Source organism: Falco punctatus (assembly GCF_963210335.1).
Source record: "Falco punctatus genome assembly, chromosome: 1".
Classification (NCBI taxonomy): domain Eukaryota; kingdom Metazoa; phylum Chordata; class Aves; order Falconiformes; family Falconidae; genus Falco; species Falco punctatus.
The window spans coordinates 55284973-55299583 of record NC_137580.1 but is presented as its reverse complement, the minus strand read 5'-3'; the positions used below and the strand labels follow the sequence as shown (position 1 = coordinate 55299583).

At 43.5% G+C, this 14611-nt stretch overlaps 1 protein-coding gene across 1 annotated transcript in view; it reads left to right on the top strand.

Annotated features, from left to right (window-relative positions):
* ATP8A1 (ATPase phospholipid transporting 8A1) overlaps positions 1-14611 on the top strand; it is a 136323-nt gene that overhangs the window by 5816 nt on the left and 115896 nt on the right. The window contains exon 2 of the mRNA XM_080403935.1: positions 4-13122. Coding sequence (XP_080260061.1) covers positions 13074-13122 — 49 coding nt within the window. The 5' untranslated portion in view covers positions 4-13073. The remainder of the gene's footprint in view (positions 1-3; positions 13123-14611) is intronic.

The following is a 14611-nucleotide window of genomic DNA, read 5'->3' as shown; positions in this document are numbered from 1 at the left end:
CAGCCTCTGTCTCAGCCTGGTGCAAGCAAAGCCCATTTCTTGAAGCACTGGAGCTCTGCACTGACCTGCACACTTGTGCCACACACTGCATTCGCACAACTCCTTCAGAAAGTTTCCCCTTTTTAGCCTGGGCCTGCATCTATCTTCGATTTCTGTGGCTGGCCTCTGATCATAGCGCCCAACTACATTTGACAGCCTAACACAGCAACTGTAGCACAGACTAAAATTTTCTTTCCAGGTGGCAACAGGCAGTTCAGATCAGGAGGAGCGAAAGTGCTGGGAGTGAAGCTCCCGGCCTCACTCAAAGGGAACTGAGAGCAGGGGAGGGAGCCCACAGGAACCCGAGCAGGTTACTACTGTTCCTCTCTGTTCCCTCCCTACAGGAAAAAAAATCCGTTTGTTTTCATCACAACATTTTCTTTGGGAAAGGAAAGTAAGGCTAAGATCGTGTGCCGGTGCTGAGTCATTGTTTTGAGTTTCGAGCCCGTTGCAGTTTGATCTCTGCACGTTGAGTGATGATTCAACGTTGCCAGCCATTACAGTCAACTCATCCCCACAGCTAGAATGGTTCTCCATAAGTATACAGGAAATCCTTAGTGTGGCTGTAAAATAATACAAAATTTTATAGACTGTTATTTTTAAAACTTGTTTTAGTCTATGTTTGCCCTTTTACTAGAGAAAAATGAAAAATGAGAAATACCATTCATTTGTTCTAAACTAAGAATTTCTTAAATATTACCAAAAGCCATTATCAGGTACATTTTCCTGGTTAAGAGGCAACTCTGGAAATCGCTGCAGGAAATGAGAGGCATTATCTAGAACTAAATTCATGTCTGCTTTCTACCTTAGTGAAGAAAACAAACAAAGAAAAAGGGGATGCTCTCAGTGGGACCCATGCTGCTCTTCCATAATGGAGGGTAAAGCACCTTTACTTTTCTCCTTCCCCTTTCCCAGAAAAGCATCCAGTTTAGCAAATAACCATTTTGTTTCCTGTTTTTCTCTTATTTATCTTTGGTAAACTATACTTTCCCCTTAAATCAGATTAGCATAGAGTTCCATTTGGTTCAAGACCACTCAGTTCTTTGGGTCCTAAGCACACTGCAGCTGTGCCTGGTAATTGCTGAAATATAAATAGATTACCATTGCAGTGGGTTTTAAAGCCACAGCTAAGCTTATTGGAATTGAGACATTGCACAACCTGCATTTGGTTCTATTAATTCTGATCTTTACATTCAGTAACACTGAATTCAGTTTACTCCAGAGCACTGCAGGGGAAAGTGACAGTCAAAGTGATCCCTCTGGACCTAAGTTTACAGCAAGTATTTCTCTGAGTAAGAACAGCTTCTTTTTCAGCAGGCTAACGTCTGGGATTTAAAAGAATGTATAAAGCAATTTTAATATTATTTCCTTTTCTTAGAGGAAGCTAATCTTTATAACCTAGCATGCATCAAAACAGCTTGGTAAGAGATACAAAATGAAAACTGTCATTACTGAAGCTGATGGAGCTTTTGCAGCTCACACTCTATGAACTAGTTAAACTTCACTCACTGTGAATACTGTTCTGTATTTCAAAATCTGAATGATCATCTGCTTTAATTTCCACATATCTGATGTAATAGTGATTTCAATTGGTAATCTACATTTTATGATCCTTTTCTCTATAAGATTAGTCTCATGGTGTCTAAATAGATGTTGGTATCTCTAGAGAACTAAAAGAGAAATGAAAATGGAACACTTAAGAGAAATGCTTTTTTCACTTCCCCTTCAATGTTCTTTTTCTGGGATAATAGAGCTTTCTGACTTCTCTGAGATCTCACCAACTTTCCCCTGTATTTGCATTCTGTTACAGATTTATTTATATTTAGCATTTTTCTTTGGCCAGCAGAATAGGCTATGATGCTGGATTAGTGCTTTATTCATAGTAGGATTTCAGATGAGTCACAGATATATCTCTGCAGCAGCTGTTGCAGACCTTGTAATGCCATTAGGCTCTGACTCAGAGATGTTGCACTGTGGCTATAGCCTTAGTATCTCTACAACACAGAAGCCATTCAACGTAGGTGATGGGAAAGTATCAATGAAATCTTGATGCAGAGCATATCCTGAAAGCATAACGCACACAATATGCCTTTCATAAGTTTTGTGATCTTTTCAGAACTTATATGGAAAAACACTGCAGAAGATGGGGAAATTCTACTTGCAGAAGTTTGGAACTGCTTGCTTTCCATCAAAAAAGATTAAATTCCTACCTTATGGTAAAAAACCAACATTTCCTAGCTCATGCCAAAAAAACCCAACAAAACAAAACAAAAAACCCAAACTGCTTCCTCACTTATAGTAAAAAATACAAAACAAAAAAGAAACATTTCCTTGCTGATGACTAAAAAAAATCCCACTTCCTTGCTCATGGTAAAAATCCTCTGCAGACCCACTGAGTACCATTAATTTCCATGGGAACTGTTAGAGGTCCTGATGAAAAACTACATATTCATATTACAGAAGAAAACAGGCCGGCCCCATGTGATACCAGAAATTTGGTCAGGACTTTAGCTGGAGGAGGAGTTTAGCTTTCTGATCCTCTGCAGAGGATCGGAAAGTATCTTACATATTCCCAACACTATTATAAAAGCTACAATTTCTGAGTTTTGGGGAAGAGTTATCATAAGCACAGACACAGATAAAGCTTGACATTTTCAGCTTCAATGCCAAGAACTCTGCTAAGCTTCCACCCTTGAGTGATGCCATCTGTACAGAAACATTAAGCCCATCTTTACCTCAAAGGTCTTATACATTAAACCGACACACTCAGCTAAATTCAGATTTAGAACAGATAGCTTGCTACACCTGGGGATAGGTACATAAAGTACAGCCACTTGTCCTAGTACTTGGTAACTAAGAACTGTGATCATCTTTCTATCAAGTCACCCAGTCAGGTAGCAGGCATTGGTTTGGACTAATGGAAGATATATGCCTGGCTCCTTGCACACCTTTCTAACCTTTCACTTGCCAGTCAGTGCTCATTTCATTTGATTTCAGTCCACTGCCTTTATCTGAGTATATCTGGAATGAATCTGGACTATTAAGATATAAACAAATAGAGAACATGCATACAGAGATTTAACAGACTAATCATGTAACAAGTTTTGTTTCTGAAAAGCAGAAATAGAACAGCACATAATTGTTAGTGTGAAGATACATAAATAAAAAGGGAGGAGAGGAGAATGAGCTATATAATTTGTTACATTGCTGATTACCCAAACTGATAGATATTTTTTGGCATGTCAAACATCTCAAAAATAAAACATGAATTCTCACCTCCCTAACACAGAAGAATGGGCATCTGTCATGTTACATTCACTCGATCTATATTAGAGTGACTCAAAGCTTTCCAGAGACTCCTACCATGCTGCATGCTTTCATTTTGCAATGAACCCAGCAGAAGGACATTATTTTGTTTAAAGGTCATGCAAAGCATTAGCTGAGTACACTCTTTAAGAAAACCATATTTCATAAATGCACGTGGTTAGAATATTTCGTAAGAGCACAGTGTCGCAAGGTTTTGAGTACACAGGCAATGACCTCATTCCCCAGATTTATCTGTATTTATCACCTACGTAAAGGAGAATATGCATTGCAAATGCTTACAAATACGTCAACACTACAGATCAGTCTATCACACAGACAGATCAAACTAATGTTGTTCTATAATGGTAAATATTACCTATGGGCAACTAGGTACACACTAGATCCAGTGTGTGCAAACAAATGGGTACTGTTAAACTGAAGGTGGGATGGTTTAGTTCCTTACATTCAAAAGCTTCTGAGACAACATGGATCAGAATAACCGTTTTTTAAATGCGTTATGGCTGCCTTTCTATCTAGATAGTCCTATAGCTCTCTTCACTGTGATATTGCAGAGTTAAATGAACGCTGAAGACAGACTTCACCGTGTCAGAATGTAAAATACAATGTCATGTACATCCAACATAGGCTATACATAATTACATTCTTCATTTAGTAATTACATTTTCTTAAAGATTACATGAGAATGTCCTTCTGCCTTTCATCATTTTCTTTTAATTGTCCCACATTACCTTGCTCTAGAGAGGGCAGAAAGAAAATGGATAATGCAATAGGTCAGATCACTGTGGAATAATACTGATTTATAGAATAACATCATTTGGCACTCTGCTTTTTAGTCAGAAGCAGGGTTTTTGTTTGTTTTACTGACTAGATAGTAATGTGATGAGTTTAAAACTACTGAAAAAAATCTGAGCAGTATTCTTGCACTCCTAAGGTCAATAGCAAAAAGGACTGTCATGTCCAGTATGTCCAGGATTTCTTTTTGAGCATTTCTTTTTACTGAAGGATGTGGAAGATGTCCAAAGAAAGTTCTCACAAAAGCAATATAAAAACAAAACTTCTTTGGGAACTAAGAAAAGTGGTTTGTGATCAAAGTCTAAACCAGGCAGTGTTTCATGCATGCATTAGAGCCTGTAAGGTTCAACAGGCAGCCAGAATGCTGTGACTTCTACAAACTGGCTCTGTAACCATTACAGTAAAACTTTCTACATTTTCAAAAGCATTCCAGAACCAAAGATAAAAAAATGCATCATGCAGGTTGTTTTCACTTTTCATTAAAAATATTTGATTTAAACCTAAACCATCTGATGTCTTTCTTGTCAAAGTTATTCTTCTGCAGATGGGCTAACATCCTCCTGGAATCACTTGCTGAAGTATGCAGTAAACTCCATGAGTATCCTGATAGTCACAAGTTTCAAACCTTACCATTTGCCAGAATTATTAAGACATTTATTCATTACCCAAACTGCCCAAGAGCTGAGACTCTTAACCAAGGACTAGGACACGCACCCACCCCAGCGTCAGACACCAGATGTTTATCCATGAGTCTGCAGAAAGCGTGACCTTCTTGATGTCCTAAACTTTATCTACTGTTTCAACCCCCGAGCCAGACCTCTCTTCCTCCGATACGCAGAGTGTTCTCTGACTCCTATCGTCCCTACCCACAACTATTTCCTGACTTCAGTCCTCAATGTTGCAATCATGTTTCACCCTCCTTGGCACACAGTCGTCTCCAGAAACGACACTGAAAAGCAGAGACATACTATTTTTTTTTTCTTGGTTGAATGTTAATCTAGCAATGGCCCTTTTGATACTGAGGAAGACACTACTACAGAAGGGAACCCTGCTCTGTCCCTGTAGTTCTGGCAAACTGTGTAACCTTCAGAGATTTGGCTGTCAAATGCTGACTGTGCTGAGAATCTGCAAGCTCAGGTGTTCAGAGCCGTGACTCGCCCAGTTTCAGTTGACTTTATTTTCAAGTTCTTCTGAGCAATGTCATAAAGCATTCCTCTGACGATCTGGCAGATCACCTGTGTCTCTGAAAAGGCTCTGCAGTTTCTTGACTAAATGATCCCTTAATATTTAACATAGGAATCCCCCACCACACACCATTTTCTCCCTCTTATAAGGCTGTCTGTTCTTACTTGGGTGCAGTGAAATCAGGGAGAGACAAGAAGGCATGGAGATCTGTTTCCAAGCTCAAACCTGCTACGCCGTGGGACAACAGACAGGGACCATTGTACTGCCCTACTACTACAGACAGTGACACCTGCTCACTGCCTTCAAAACACAGAGCTGTCTCTTGCACTGTATTGCTTTTTCTGATGATGCATTTTTTGTTTATGATTTCCTTCTCTTACTAACATTTGGATATTCCTACTACCATAGCTCGTGGTGGATTCAATGATAGATATTTAAATCTCTTACAAGTGCTCCTTGTAACTGACTGCCTGGAAAACTGAAGACATTTATTTTGACAGAAGTTCTCCCTGTTCTCCCTCCTCCTTCTCCCAGAAACATGTATCTAATTGCATATGAATATTTTAACAATGCTATTGGAAAAGTATGTGCAGCTGTTTTAAATTCAAACTTCAGGTGCCTCATTCGCCATCCAGTTACTCCACGTTTAGTGTCATAACAACTTTTAAATTGAAAGTGTTAAAGCCAACATAAAATGGAGGAAAGCAGCAGCGAATTATACTACTGCTATCAATGTAAAGCCATATAACTTAAATTTGTACTGATCCCTTGAAGTGAAAGTAATCGCTGAAGAGCAGCATTCAGTGGTCATGCTGTAAAATTAAGACCTGTGCACACCACTTGTCATTACTTTATCATTTTCTTACATGGTTTGCGCTCTCAGAAGAATCCAATCTAATAAAAACATCTGCATTTTGTTTATCTTCTATGGTTTTAATCTAGTATTAGTATAAGCGTGTGATTAGCCGCAAAAAGGCCATCTGTTTGGCCACGCTCTTCCTGATCCATTTTCTTTATGTGCCAACAAAACTTGCTCCTGTGCCATGTTCCTTGTGTGATAAATCTACTTGCCACAATACCATGCTGAAACTACCAGCACGACTGTTTCCGTTTCTGTCTGCTGAGCAATGGGTGCTTCTGGTTTTGTCGCAGCTTCACAAACATCAAGCGAAGCCTGCAGAATGCTACGATAGCCTTGAACCCACTTTGAACGCCAAGTAGTCTGGCAAGAGTTCAAATCTTTGCCTTGTTTTCTGGCAGAGCTATTGTTTCGGACATGATGTTCTTCCTCTTCATTTTTTCTACAGCTGTGAGTAACTATCAAGAAGTGACATACAGACCTGGACTTTCAAGCTCCCCTTTAGCTGCCTGCTTTTGTATGACTGCTCTTCCTGTTTACCCTGTTGTAGCACACAAGGTCCTGTGGGTACAGCAGCTAGGTACCGGCAATCCTGTAAGAAACTGTCTCTACTGCAGACCTATATCCACTACTTAAGACCACGGAAGCCCAAGATGATGGTCATTTCAGCCCAGCCTTGCGTGGTATTGAACACCTCCTGCGAAAGGCTAAGCACTGTTACTGAGGCCAGGCACTACTCGAATATCAAGAGAGAAACTTCCCTGCAAACAGCTCAAATCTCAAAGAAATGGAGTTAAAGCAACCAGGAAGTATTTATCCAAGGTCACACAACAAGGTCCCTTGGCACACTCAGGAAAAGAATATAGGTATCTCACTTATTCACATACCTGTAAAGGTAATAGTACAAATAAACATGCAATCCTCAAACATGCATCTCTTGCTATGTCAAAATGTTACCCTAAGGTCTGTTCAAAAGATAAAAGAAAGCTTACAAAGCTGAGAATTTGGATGTGTGACAACTCATATAGAAGTATATGGCACAATCAAGACAGCAGGGGTCCCCAAGGATCTTATCTGACTTAGCCTCTCTCTGTCTATATCCATCCCATCATTCTTATGTGCAAATTGACTTATGGGAAAGCTTATTTTGGGGAAAGATAAAGAATAACCTCCTTTCCCTCCACATGTAAAAAAAAAAAAAGATATGATGCCCATGATGCCCACCACCTTCTAAGAAAAGGATAATGAGGTGGATTTGAAAAAGGACTGACATACTCACTTTTGTTGACCAGAACGAATGTTCCTGATGGCACATTTAATAGCATCTGTACTGTTCTTCTAAGGCCGAGCTACAAAACAGACCAAGAACTGCATTGCACCACTGTGGACATCTGTAGGCTGGCTGCTTCCAGCTACCACAGTTCCTTTTGGCGTGTGAGAACATGTCTTTTCAGGAACTAGTGTGCCTTGTGTGGGCCATTTGATGCTGCCACAGGGCATTACAGAATGCACACCAGAGAACTTGTCCTTGCAGATTTCCATTGCAAGCGACTGTGAGTTTGGGTCTACGCTATGGAATTATGTATCCCTTAGTCTTCTTCCTCCACTGCCCTGAATGTGAATCTAAGTGGACAAAGGCAATTTGAGTAAATGGCACTTAGGCTCAGGTGTAGAGCTGGGTCTACAAAGAAAAGGATGTATAGCTGTGTCCTCTATTTGTTACAGTCTGGATCTGCTTTGTGTCTGTTTGTCTGGAGGTTTTGGCTTTCCTATGCTTTGTTTAAGCACTCAGACACTGCTATAGCAGCAGGGTGAGAAACTAACAGGAATGCCTTCACGAGTTTCTATAAATAGAGGTTGAATTATCTGATGTGTTTTGTGGTATGTTCTATATGTTTAAATATCCGCTTCAGGGGGCTGAGGTTTCTTTTATTAATATGTCTTGCCTCAGGGAATGAGAAGTTTTCTCTTTATCATAAAGGATACACACAACATAAATTTACACTATTTTGTACAGATCAAACACATTCTATAATGAAAACTTCACAGCCTTTTTCCACAGGTGATCTATTTTTAAGCCAGACGGATGGCATACAGAACAGTTAAGGGCAAAGCATCATTACATAAACAACAGCAAGTAGAAGAGAAATAATTCTTCATATCTTGCAGAGAGATATGGTTAAGTACATGTGAACACTGGATAGACTATGCTGGCTTACAGAGCATAAGCTAGTTGATGTATTTAATGTCACATTTGGTCAAAGAAAAGATTTGTTTCTGTTAAACCACACAAAGAACTGTTAGGAATTTCACGGGGAGTACTTGAAGTATCAGGGGGGAAAAAAACCAAAAAAGTCAAATAATTTCAATAAACTTGCTTTGGAGATATATTTATCTGAGAAGATTAAACAAACCTAACATGAGAGATTTCAAAGTTTAGAAAATGACAATGAGTTAACATATACTTTCATGAATAAAATACCTTGTCACCATTTTAATGGCTTCAGGTAGAATTTCAAAGCACTTTATCTGATCTGCTTATAGAATAGATAGCAGAAGCTTATGCTTAGACATACGCACAATGGATTTAAAATTCCATACACAAAGCCTGCAAGTGTTATCCTTTCAGAGGGTCAAAGAAGGTAAAGAAAGCAAGAATGTGCTTTTGCTCCTTCAAGCACAGCACTGGTTTAGTCCTCAGCAATACCATACATAGTCTCCTAGCTGATAGGCAAAGTATAGGCTCATCTGAGCTAAAATGGTGGCTTCCCTGTACCTTTTTAAATTTTAGATGTAGCTACCCATAAAATTTCACTAGAAACTTGCCATGCTATCGGAGTAGTTTATATATTAAACTACAAAGGTATTGGTTAAAATATTATGAGAGTTTGAGATTAATTGCACAGCCTCCAGTTAATGCAGTATCTTATGAAGCAGAAAAAGACGTTTGCCAGAAATCTTTTCCAGACAAGCCTGGAAAAGCAGCAGCAGTTACAGTTTTAATTTTCCCTTCTGCTATTGTATGAAACCTGGCCACCTGTTTTCTGACAGTGTATGACCAAGGAAAATTGCATCACTTCACATACGCTAATAGCATTACAGGCAAAATCTAGATTAAATTTCTATATATATCAAGTTTGTGAAAATGTCAAGCCTGCAGACCTCATTTCCCCTGCTTATGCACACATGCATTTTGAATAGAGTACTTCTTACTCCGGGACGCTACTACAGTGGACAGTTGGTATACCGCAAAAAATGGAAACTTCTATCTTTAAAGTTCTAATAAAATAAGTGTTTATATCATTTGCAAGAACAGATTTCAGTTGGGTTAAGATGTCTATACCACTGAAGTCCATTAGAGATGAACTGGTAAGAGAAAACTGCCTCATCATAGCTCAGTCTAATCCATAAAGTTATGAAGTAGTATGTGTGGTACTTTTGACATACGGATAGACTTGTAACCAAGACCTTTTGCAATTTTCTTCTACTAGCACAGCATTTCAGCTGTCATTGCAAGGCTTTTCCTCCATCTGAAATAACTTGTTCTTCTTTGTGGATATACAATTTTTCTGTGTATATTTAAAAAATGAAGTCTTTGTCCTCTTGTGCCAAAAGGTAGTGTCCGCTAACAAATTAATGATAAGAAATTGCTACCGGTTCCACCAGAGCTTCCACATATTTCAAAATACACATTGAAATCAAAGAGTAAGCGAAATCTAGAGCGTCATCTAATCTTTAAAGTGTAATATAGGCATATTGTTTAATTTACACCTTTGCTGGAAAGCTGACTGGCTTGCTTCCATTCTGCAGCCCTGTCATGCACATTCCAAACAAGTGATGATCCAGAGACAAGTAGGATTCCTTGAACATAGAGCATACTCTCAAGTGTGTAAACTGAGCATATTCTAGAGCTTAAAAAGCTGCAGAAGCCTTTTCTGACCTGTTTATATCTAATCAAGAGTGGTGGTGTGTGGAAACGGCAACTGCTTGAGTGATACAGGCTGTATTTACCATAGAAGAGGTGAAGGGATGGGGAGCTCATATACTTGTTTTCCAAAGGAAAGAAGTAAATAAAACGGCCAGCTGGTCCTGCTGGCAGATCTTGTGGGGGGAAGGGAGAAAGGACAGAGGCTACTGGGCTTCTCCTGGAGTAATTTTGCAAGTAGATGAGGACTGTTACAAAATCTAACGGTTGAGCTTCCTACATTTGGATGACTCTGGATGAACTGTGTTGTGTAATTAAATGGTTAAATGTGTTTAGCTTACCATTAAGGCTTTGTACAATAAAAACTGGAAAACAAGAATTTCTTAAGTGATGGCAAGATTTAATAGAACCTTACTCCTTACATCTTTTTAAGTATAATTCATTCAATAAATTTTAAAGAGGCTTTTTCTTAGATATTAAGCATTCACAAGTCAGAGTACACAAAAGTATAGCAAGAATAAAGCTAATAATTTGTGATGTGGATAGTGGCCTTGTTTGTAAAATAAAATAACTGTTCACAATTTTAAATAGCACTTGGCAGCACTGTTTTAATATTTTCTGTACTCAAGTGGGTAAACTTCCAGTCACAAAAAGGTACCAGTAATAAGCACCACTTGCAATGGATCATACAGCCAAAAAAAAGTTCAGATATAAAATAGCATTTTAAAGTGGATTTAAGTGACAATCCTATTTTTCACCAGCATTGCAGTGATTTGGGGGAAAATGCATGTTGACCGGCATGTATAGTGAGTTTCACAGTCTGTTTGCAGCATTTTAACAATAGTGTAGCTGCTATGAATTGCAAAAAAACATTCACACAAGATCCTTTTTCACGACATGGCCCTATTTATGCTGTAAGGGTTATATATATGTATATGTTGAGTCTCCTAAATGACTGCTTCAGTCAGGCTTCAGTGGAATCTCAACAGAAAACTAGAAGCTGTTTTGTACAGAAAGTAATTTGCATCAGCCAAGCCTCTGCCCACGGCTGACTGACATACACTGGGTATTTTTTAAAACTGCATGTTATTTCCAGGCATTTTGTTTTTCCAGTAAAAAAAGCATAAAGAGAGCTCTTTCTACAGTCTTTGTTTCTGGTTCAGAAAAAACACCCCAACAAACACAAAAACACAAACAGCCCACACAGACTGCTGCATAGGATGATGCAGAAGAGCATTCTCTTTTGAAGAGGAGTCTCCAGCAGCTTTTCTGGCCCACGGCTTGGAGAAAAGAAAAAAAAAAAAAAAAAAGAAAAAGAAAAAGAAAAGCTGCATTTATTTCCCAATGCAGTCTTCTGTGAAGCAAAGTATTCCTTTTTCGTGGTATCGCAGCTCAGCATTTAAGAAAAACAAATGATGGGTTCACTTTTCTCCATAAATGAAGTGATTCTTAATCAATTTACAGAAATAAAATTTATATCATTTTATCAAACAAAGGGTCTGAGACTGTTGCTAAGAAAGACTGTATGTATGTTATTTTCTCACAGCATGTATGTATGCCCTGTAAAGAAATCACCAATGATATCACATCCATAATCTGTTATGTACTTTCTGGAGGACACAATGGTGGCCTTTAGTGCACGCGTCAGCCTGAAATCCTCTCAAGATTCATGGGACAACAGTAGCTTTATTCTATTTCATAACTTCCATCATCTTGCAGTCAGTACACTTCATGCCTGACTGAAATGGATGCACAACATAATTGTGCTAAGAAAAGCTACCTCCAAATCCTATCACCTTTCCTATTTTCTTCTCCACCCCATTTTTACTGTGACTGTTTTTACCGAGACATAGGTACAACATGCCAGAGACACATTGCTCAGCCTGTTGCAGGCACCCAAGTGTCACGTTAACAGTCTGGAAGCAAAATTGCCGCTGTTGCTTCAGCCTGAGGCACTTGCGGCTGGGACCTCCTTCCCACCAGCCCACACGGACGGGGAGCCTGGATTCACACTGACTCAGGGCTGTCAAACCGCGGCACTCTGACTTACGAGGTTAAAAATAAAAAGCTGGGCGAGAGCTTGAAAGCTGCCGGTCAAACTGAGCGGAGCAGCACCAACCCTCGCCCCCCTGAACGAGGGCTTTAGAGCAACGTTTTAAATTCCCTCTCCGGATCGGCGCCTCCCGCCCCTCACCGCGCCCTTCGCCCCATTCGCGCCTCCCGAGGCTGCCCAGGAGCGCCCTCGGCACCAACCGACCCCGGCCAGCCCCGCAGGCTCCCCCGCCGGGCCTGCCGCCCTCGGCGCTCCGACCGCCCCCGCCCAGGCCGCCGGGCCGCACCGCCCCGACACGCCTGCACCGCCCGAGGGTCGTCGCCCTCGGCACCCCGCCACTTCCCGCCCCGCCGAGGCTGAGCTCCGCCGCCCGCACGCCAACCGCCTGCCGCCCGGGCCGCTGCGGACGGAGACACCGGGCGAGCTTCCCCCCGCCCGCCTTTAGAGCGGGGCAGCGGCCCTGAGCTCGGCGCGTTCCATTCCTCTCTCCCCGTGGGGTGGGGGGCACATCGGAACGCCGTCGCTCGCTGCAGAAGGGGCACGTAAACGGCCCGCAGTGTCGGTGCCCGCTGAGGCGCAGCGTCCCCGCACGCCTGAGCCCGAGGGGGGGCGGGAGATGGCGGCGGGAGGGCGCGGGACGGGGCGGGGGGGGGGGGGCGGAGTTGGTAGGTTCCGGAGGGGGCCGGCGAGCGCGGAGCGCTGGCGCCGCGGCTGTCAGTTCGGCGCGGCGCCGCGGGCGGAGGGAGGCGCAGCCGGGGTGCGAGCTTGCCGCCTCGGGCTGCCGGGGGGGCCGCTGCCGGGGGGGCCGCTGCCGGCACCCGCCGCCCTCGGCCCGGGCCGCGGCAGGTGCAGGGCGCGCAGGCGGCCGCGCCGAGGCCGCCCGCCCGGCGGCGATGCCGGCGGTGCAGAAGACCGTGTCGGAGATCCGCTCCCGCGCAGAGGGTAAGTGCCACCCGGCGCCCGCCCGTCTCCGCCCGCAGCGGGGAACGGGGACGGGGGACCCGGCCGGCGCTCCGGCACCCTCCGGCGCGGAGCCGCGGCGGGGTCTGCGCCGCCTGGCCGGGAGGGGGCGGCGGTGGCGGCGGGGAGATGAGGCGGCGGGAGCCGGTGTCGCGCCGGCGGCTGCAACGCCGCCCGCCGCGCCGCGCCGCCGCTCACCGCGGCCTCCGGTGGCACCGCGACCCCCGGCGGGGCTGCGCCGGCGGGTGCTCGCCGCGGCAGGGCATCGGCCCCAGCGGCTGGGGCGTGAGCGTCGCCGGCGGCGGCGGTGTTCTCCGGGGGGTCTCGTATGCGTGGCCGTGCGTTGGCCCCGGGGCGGCGGGCCCCCGGGCAGCGGATCCCGAGCAGAGGATCCCCGGGCAGCGCGCTGCGCGGCAGCCAGGCCGCCTCCCGGGGCGGGCGCTGTTGTGTTGTGCCCGCTGTGTCCGGGCGCAGGCCCCCAGCGGCGGGCGGGGGGAGGCGGCGGCTCAGGGCCCGGCGTGCCCGCCCTGGGAGCGGGTCGGCATACCTCGGCTGCGTGGGGTCCGCCGGTGTACGCGGGTCGTCAGAAATCCGCGTTTCTCACGCGGGGAATGTGCCTGAGAGCATCACACCGTGCTGATGCTTTGTGCCTAGCTACGGCTTAGGATTGCTCAGCCTGCAGATGACAACATGTTGAGAGCTGCCTTGTAAAAAGAGTCGCTGCAGTGCAATTGTATTAATAGAGTATTTATTGCATGCAAAAGTAAAATCTGAAGTCGGCGATACCAAAGCAGCGATCTGTTGGGACAGCTTATGGTTTCCAGCTGCCGCAGGTAATGCTGCCAGCGGCACTGTAAATGACGCATGCTTCCCCTGGCAGGTACGCAGGTTTTATCCTTTTGTCTGGAAGTTTTCGTGCTGAAACCATTACATCTGGTTCATAATTTTTTTGGCTTTGTTTGGCCATATAGGGAGGTGGAAACTTTCTCCCTCTCTTTCTTCCTCTTTCCAAACAAATCATATTTTGTTTGTTGTACGAAGAGCAGGAAGAAGTATAGATTGGAAATAGGCTGTTATCTTGATGCTCTTTTCTGTTTCTCCCTCGTTACATGCTTTCTTCCCCCAAAAGTAGGTTTGTAGGAGGTCTGGCTCTGCCTCTACCTAGGAAATGTTAGCTGGCCAAGAAATAGAAGAATGCATCTTTCTAAGCATAAATGAAGAAGGTACATCCTTCCAGGGACGCTTTTGAAATGCATTTACAACCAGAGCAGCCATGCTGCTATACCCACAGTGATTAGTAGGTGTGTGTAATGGGGCTAGTTAAATGTCCAGATTTTTAGTGCTTAACTTCAGTTCCTTTCCAGTTATTCTTTTTCCAGACAGTTAGTTTTCACTGCAAGCTTAGCACAGATAAATCGTGAAGATTGATGCTGTCTTTAAAATTATCTAAGTACAGGAACCTTAATTGTTT